At 48.5% G+C, this 7,202-nt stretch overlaps 2 protein-coding genes across 3 annotated transcripts in view; one reads left to right on the forward strand and one right to left on the reverse strand.

Moving 5' to 3' along the window:
* LYRM1 (LYR motif containing 1) overlaps positions 1-1,698 on the forward strand; it is a 27,103-nt gene extending 25,405 nt beyond the window's left edge. For both annotated transcript variants that reach the window (XM_015571810.1, XM_006752777.2), the window contains one exon: positions 1,045-1,698. In XM_015571810.1, coding sequence (XP_015427296.1) covers positions 1,045-1,161 — 117 coding nt within the window. In that variant the 3' untranslated portion in view covers positions 1,162-1,698. The remainder of the gene's footprint in view (positions 1-1,044) is intronic.
* Positions 1,699-3,747: 2,049 nt separating this feature from the next.
* The window catches only part of DNAH3 (dynein, axonemal, heavy chain 3), a 181,263-nt gene continuing 177,808 nt past the window's right edge, over positions 3,748-7,202 (reverse strand). The window contains exons 59-61 of the mRNA XM_006752778.2: positions 6,395-6,599; positions 5,633-5,770; positions 3,748-4,143 (exon numbers count right to left, since the gene is read on the reverse strand). Coding sequence (XP_006752841.1) covers positions 3,790-4,143; positions 5,633-5,770; positions 6,395-6,599 — 697 coding nt within the window. The 3' untranslated portion in view covers positions 3,748-3,789. The remainder of the gene's footprint in view (positions 4,144-5,632; positions 5,771-6,394; positions 6,600-7,202) is intronic.

Raw genomic sequence — 7,202 nt, forward strand, 5'->3', positions numbered from 1 at the left:
GAGAAAAGGAAACTCTCTCACATTAACTTTTTTACATCTGTGTCTATATGAATGAAAATGAATACAAAATCTAATAGTACATGAAATTCTATAATGGAAACTTTGTTGCCGTGAGCGGAGGCCACAGGCAGCTCAGGGCAGGCAGGAAGCTTGGCTTCCTCCATCACCTGGGCAACCAAGCCTACTGCTTGCTCCAGCTCTGTGTCTGCCGGCCGCCATCTTGGTTGGGTTAATTTGCATATAGTCGCTCTGATTGGCTGGTGGGCATGGCTTAAGACATAGCGAAGGTACCGTCAATTAACATCTTTGTCTTTTATTAGTGTAGATTGTTTTTAAATTTTTGAATTATCAATATTTAATTTATATTGTATTGGCTCAACCTGATAGTTTGGTAACATATCATTGTAGTCTTTTTTCCCACACTCATTACATACATTTTCTTAACACATTAAGCGCCCATCCTGTTTCGTCTTCTGGATGGAAAGTATAGTGTCAGTCGCCAGTGACTGACGGTGCTTAACATGTTAAACTACACGAGTCCTGAGTGTCCTGTTTATTGCCTGCTTGCTTTACTTCCTGCTTCTGGGCATGTCTGCCTCTCTCTTTTGCATGGTTGCCTTGCATCCTTTGTGAGAATGAGCCCTTCCGGTAGACGTTTAGGCTGGTCCCAGTTTGCTACCACGCACACATCTTTGTGACCAAGCTTCCCCTCACCTTTGCATTTTCATTTCACTGTGTGGTTTGTGGCTTTTCCCTCCATGCAGGCAGCATGGCCAAGAAGAGCCCAGGTCTGGCATCAGACACATCTGGGTTCAGATCCGCTCTCCCACTTTATGTCTAATCTGAGCAAGTTTTAACTTCTCAGCCTCCATTTTCTCATCTCTAAATGCTGATATAATGCCCCGAGATGATTGTAAGGATTAATGACTCTGCAGATGTCGTGCTGAGCAGAGAGCATGGTATTTAGAAACTGCTCAATGAATATAAGCTGCTGCAGTGATTATAATTCTTAATATTATCATTATTCTTACTCTTCTTACTCAGATTCATCTGCCTCCAATGGGCCTTACCTCACTACGAGGCCGGGGACTTCGAAGCCAGGAGAAACTGAGGAAACTTTCCAAACCAGTATATCTCAAGTCTCATGATGAGGTTTCCTAATCCAGGGAACGTTTATTTCTCAGACGATGAGCCAACTAGGTCTTCAATGTAAACCAAACGGCAAAACCTTCTCCTTGATTGGGGCAAAAATTCAAGTGTCTTCTTTAAAGGCTCCCAAATATTGGTACTGACCTCATGATGTGTGCTCACAGTGTGTCAGGGCCTTGCTGTCTGCGGGGATGACACTAATCCTGCGGTTGCAGACCTCACGGCCTCCCTGAGGGAGAAGACTGGAGAATGGCAAAGCTGCTCGAGGCAAGTCCTTGCCTGGCCTGTCAGCTGACACTGAGAAGCCACCCAGTGTCTGGGTTTCTCATGGCTGCTCGCAAACAGCCTACCTCCCTCGGAATAGTGTAGGCTTTCTTTTAAGTTATAGATTTGCTTACAGGTGGGCTTTCCCCCCTGGCTGGTGTGGCTGGATTGGTGTTGCCCTGTACACCCAAAGGTTGCCGATACCAGGCAGGGCCATGTCTGGGTTGCGGGCTCGATCCCCAGTTTATGCTCTCGCATTGATGTTTCATTCTCTCCCACTCCTTTCCTCTCTCTAAAAATAAAAAATCTTTTTTTAAAAAGTGGGCTTTTTGTGTGTGTTTTGTCTTCTTTAGACCCTCCCAATTTCCAGACAAACACCCCTTTAAAAGGGCACCACTGGGTTCCTCATAGTTTTCCCTGGAAACGTTGAGACCCATGCCTGGCTCCTCCACACACGTGCCGAGAAGCCCTGCCTCCGTTTAAGCATAGCATCTTCAAGCGTGGACTTGGGATGCACTGGGACCGAAAGGCTCACTTGAAACTCCTACTGAATCAATGCAAGTATTTTGCCTTAACATAATTAGAATGTACAAGGGCAAAGCTGGCTTTCAAGTTATGTCTAAACAGAAATGGAACAAGGAGAGGGTGGAAGGAAGGATTTACCCTTGCGTGTGTGTGAGGGCCCACAGAAGCAGCAGTTGGTAATTCCTGCCTACACCTAGATTTAGGGTTCCCTTGTCACACAGATCTCTCATTCAAAAGGGCATTCTATCCCAGGCTCCTGGGAGCAGTGGCGTCGTTTTCTATGCTCCAGGTAAGTCCTGCAGGGTTTGGCAGTGAAAATGTATAGAACTCTAACTCTCTAGAATACAGCATTACCCTGTTTAATACTGCCTGGGAGTAGCAGCGTGTGCAGATTTAACAATTGCAGCTTCAGGCCTTTTCGGAAGAGAAACTTAACTGTCCTGGCAGGTGTGTGGGCCATTCAGTGAGTGTGCCCCCAGCCTTGCTTGGACTGGGAGGCATGAATCTGCTGTCCCACCAGTCACTCCCCTTCCATCTCGTCTCTGTGGAAGCATCTCCCTGCCTGGAAGTGCTTTCATTCAACACGGCCTGTGCGCTCAACCAGCCAATGAAATGGTGACCTGTGCTTGGAGGACCAAGCGACCTTGGCTTCCTGGCTCCATTGCAGTCTCAGTAACTCAGGGTGACTGCAGTGTTTGTCTTGCTCTGTAGACCACCTTTCCCACCCAGCCTCCTCCCGGGTGGAAGTCCACCTAATTGCTAACTAGCCTCGGGGTTTCTTCTGTGAGCCACGAATCCTACCTAAAAGTGAATGTTATATGCCTCGTCTTCTTTACAAAGATGCATTTTCTTTTTTTAATTTTCTCTCCAAGACAATACGATCTCCATACTTTGGTCTTTTAAAGGCAGAACCTATCTTCCTATATCCCTTCTCTCAATGAAATGTCCTTCCAACGCTCACATGGAAACTACCAACACTAGATTTTTAAAGAGCAAAGAATAGCTTGGTGACAAGGTTTGTCTGCTGTCACCTGCTGAGCCATTGGGAGGCAGGCTGGCGTCTCCGGCCGGGTTGACCCCTGGCCACCTCTGCCTGGGCGCTGGGCTCCAAGGCACCAGCTTCTGAAGAACAGGCTGCTCTTCCACGGAGAGATGTTCACGGCCATGTTGGTCCCAAGAAGCTCGCGGCAATCTTTCTTTTCAAAGTGGAGGGAATGTTTAAGTTATATAAAAATGTAATCCATTATACAGAAACATTCTGTCCCTTGACCCCTGAGGAATGAAATGGCCAGTCCCTGCCTCCACAGCTTTTGTTGCTGAAGGGGGAGCTAGACAACTAATTAAAATGCAGTTGTTTCCTAGCCACCCCCTCAGTGCCTTGCACTTGCAGTGTGGCTTACCTGACCAGTGCAAGGTTCATGGATTCCACCTCACAGGACTAACAATCTCACTTGGAACAGTAAGACAGCTCCAGCTCTCTAGCCATTCTGACGTTGTTTTCCACCTTGGAAAAAGTGTTTCTTGAAAAAAAAAAAAAAGCCATTAATCTCCCTACCTTGAGCAGAATACCTGCCCCTCCTGTCTCCATCGCTCCTGGCAAGATCAGCACCCCGACAGGCTGTCTGGTTCGGGGGATGTTACTAACCTCCCTTATAGCATGGTTTCTGTAGCCCTAAATGAGGATGATAGTCATACCTACTTGATAGGGCTGCTCTATAGCTGGCTCACAGCAAGTGTGATGTCAGTGTAACGTCACCCTCATCACCTTGATCACGCCAAGCCCCTCACGAAAGGGCTGCCAGGCGGCAGTGAAGAATGAGTGCCCTTTATTTCTGTGTCAAGACAGATGCCTCAGTTATCCAGCTGGCACAGGGAGGCCACCCCGCGGTTTATCCAGTGCTTCTGGGGCCTGTCCGTGGGCAGTTCGATGGAGAGGACGTAGTTGGTAGAGTGGCCCGTGGTGGACAGGGTGCCCCTCCGGGCACTTGTTTTATAGACTGGACACTCGTATATGTCCTGGTGCAGAAACGCTGCACTTTTCCCAGGCTTCAGCCAAATGATGGGCAGTGGGTCATAGAGGATTTTGGGGAGAGACTCCTCGATCTGCTGAGTGCTCCTGTCCCAGCGAGCGCCTTCTAGGAAGAGCCCTTTAATGTAGGCCCCGTCTGCCGGGCTGCTCCCCATGGTGGCTTCTTGTGTGGTCACCTGGAAGAGAGGATGTGAGTGCCGGGACCTGCCATTTGGAAAAGTGCAGCCAGGCTGCATGTCTGCCTGCCCAGCATGCCCCTCCCAGGACGCCTGTCTGCTGTCCGCGGGCCATGCATCCTTCCATGTGGCAGGCATAGGGAAAGCACCGAATTAGGAGTCAGAGGCCACCTTCGTGGCACCAGCTGTGACCCTCTCTGCACCGGGGCCTGTGGAGTGAGAGTAGGTCAGAAACAGTTCTCTGGGGGAGAGAGAGAGCTGTGGCTTGTAGTTTGGGTCAATTTCTGTGGTCTACAGACTCCCACCATGGCCAAGTTCAGGCTACCACCTACTTAACAATCAGTTCCATCTGGCTTTGGGGACTTGGTATGAGCCAGCTCTAGTTTACCACAATTTATTTATTTTTATTGATTTTAGAGAGAGACGGGGAGGGAGAGAGAGAGAAACATCAATTTTTGTTGTTCCACTTTCTGTGCACTCATTGATTGATTCCTGCATGTCCCCTGAGCAGGACTGAACCTGCAACCTTGGTGATTGGGACAACGCCCTGACCGAGTACGTGGCCATGGTACCCACCACCGTGAGACTCCGAGGCAGAAAACTCTCATTCCTTCCAGCAAACGCAGCAAATGGTTCAGGTAGGGGAACAGGGAGCGGTGGGTGCGGGTGAACCACAGAGCATAAGCTCCATTCTAAATTGCAAATTCCAATCGTTTTGTTATTGTCAATGGAATGCTTATCCCATTTCTACTTCTGAGTACTTACCGCTCGAGTAGGAAAGGATATTGATTTTTGTATATTTAACCAGTCACCTTACAAATTCTCCTACTCTTATATATATGATTTTAGGGTCTCTTAGAATTTCTAGGTATACGATCATTTCAACATTAAAAAATGTGATTTTATATATTTTCCTAATGTTTATCCCAGTTATTTTTTTTACTGCACTAATTTTGGATTAACATTGTCTTCAGAGTTAAGTTTATTCACAAACTAAGTTGAGACCTAGGACCACCAGTTTGTGAAGTCTGGATTAGATGATCTCAATCAGTCTTTCCACAGAGTTTACAATTCTACAATCCACCAGTCCCTCTGCTCCCTTCTCTCCAGAGAGTATGACAGGGTGATGCTCCACCATGGACAATTCCTTTAACTTTATCCCAAGCAAGGGACTACCCAAGTCCATGATCATCTCCAAATGAGGAGCCGCACGTTAAATAGATGGCATGGGAGAATGCTTTCACTTTTCTTGGCATAAAGGTGGCAGATTTTTCCTTTGAAAAGATAGATCCCTTTTATATAAACAGATGCATGGCCTTGGGAATTCCCTGGTTCTGGCGGAATAACTTTGGAAGTACTTTAGTTCATGCTAAGTATTTCATTCGTACATCGCAGAAGCACTTGTGCCCGCACATGGAAGGTTCAGACCAGTAAGGAAACGGGCAGCACTGCCCCTGGCTGACCCCAAGCGCCCGGCCGAAGCTCCTACCTCAAACTCAAATCCAATGTGGTCGATGGGGATGGTGTACTTCCGGGCATAGTTCTGGGAGACCCCCGTCAGAAACGACTGTGTGAAGTAGAACCCGGAGATCCAAAAGACCACAGGGGGCCCGCTGGAGATCCAGTCCTGGGCCACAGAAACAAAACTCAGTCCACACAAAGGCCAAGACAGCATGAGGCAGGCACTGCAAATGGGTCCCATTCAGAAATATGCTTTTTCTCCTTTCCTTGACACGCGGCCTTCCAGCCTAGCTGATGTTCCCCCACTCAAATGAAGGCACAAAGAAACACACTTCTGCTTGAAGAGACACGCAGGGGCAAGCTGGGTCTGGGCTGAGCACAGCCTGTCCCTGTAGCCGGGTGGCCATGCAGCCACTGGCCAGTCCCCCTGGTTCTGTAGGACAAACATCTGGCTTTTTATGTCTAATAATCCAATGTTTACAGGCTAGCTCAAGAATTTTAAATTGCCAGGAGCCAAACCAAATATATAGCCAAATCTGGTCCGTGAGCCACCAGTTTGTGACATTTATAATAGTTCCTACGCTTGCCTCCACAGGCTACCACCTTCCAAGAACTCTGACTCTGGCCCTCCACTCGGGGGAGACTGTTCCCGGCAGGAGTGAATCCAGGTGGCTGCGCGCTGCCTCTCCTCCCACCGCCTCTAGTTTGCCCTTTCCGCATGTCCTGGCCACCTGAGTGTGCATGCCGGGCGCCCGGGACCCCAGGACCCTGGGCCCCGCCTTCCAGGCACCTGGAAGAAGGTCAGGCGGGCCAGCAAGTCGGCCACATAGCCGCCCAGCGGCTTCAGCGACGGGTAGGACTTGGCCATCCACATGGCCGGCACTTTGCCGATGAGCATGCTGTTGAAGACGTCCTCCAGCTCCGAGGACATCAGGACCTGCCCTTTGATGGCGCGGACCAGGCTGATGAGGCTCTTCCGGATCACTTTGGTCAACCTGTGAGGACAAAGGCGTGCTCAGCCCCGCCGAGTCCCCTTCCCCAGGACACGGACTCCTGGCTCCCTCACTTTCCCTTTATTTATTTTATTTTTTATTTTTATTTATTTATTTATTTATTTATTTATTTTTATTGCTTAAAGTATTACAAAGGGTATTACATATGTGTCCTTTCCCACCCCCCTCACTTTCCCTTTAAAACGTCAGACAATTAGTGTATGTTCACAGCAGAAAACATCTAGAGCTGAGAAAAATTAAATCACCCAACTGTCTCACCACTGAAAGTAACCTGATGTACATAAATCTTTCCAGGTTTTTCTGTATGTAAACAATTTTAAAGTAATTGTACTAGGCGCTCTCCACCATTTGAGGACCCACCAGCCAGGGAGCGAGCTCTCACCATAAACCCACCCTGCCAACTCCTTGACCCAGGACCTCCAGCCCCCAGATCCTTGAAGGTCGGAAACCGAAGATGGCGGCATAGGTTAACGCCGGAGATCGCTGCCTTAAACAACCAATTCAAATTAAGCCTGAAAAAGGGAACGGACAACATCCAGAACCACAGGAGGGCTGGCTGAGTGGAAATTCTACAACTAGGAGTAC

The sequence above is a fragment of the Myotis davidii genome, unplaced genomic scaffold (assembly GCF_000327345.1).
Source record: "Myotis davidii unplaced genomic scaffold, ASM32734v1 scaffold970, whole genome shotgun sequence".
Lineage (NCBI taxonomy): Eukaryota > Metazoa > Chordata > Mammalia > Chiroptera > Vespertilionidae > Myotis > Myotis davidii.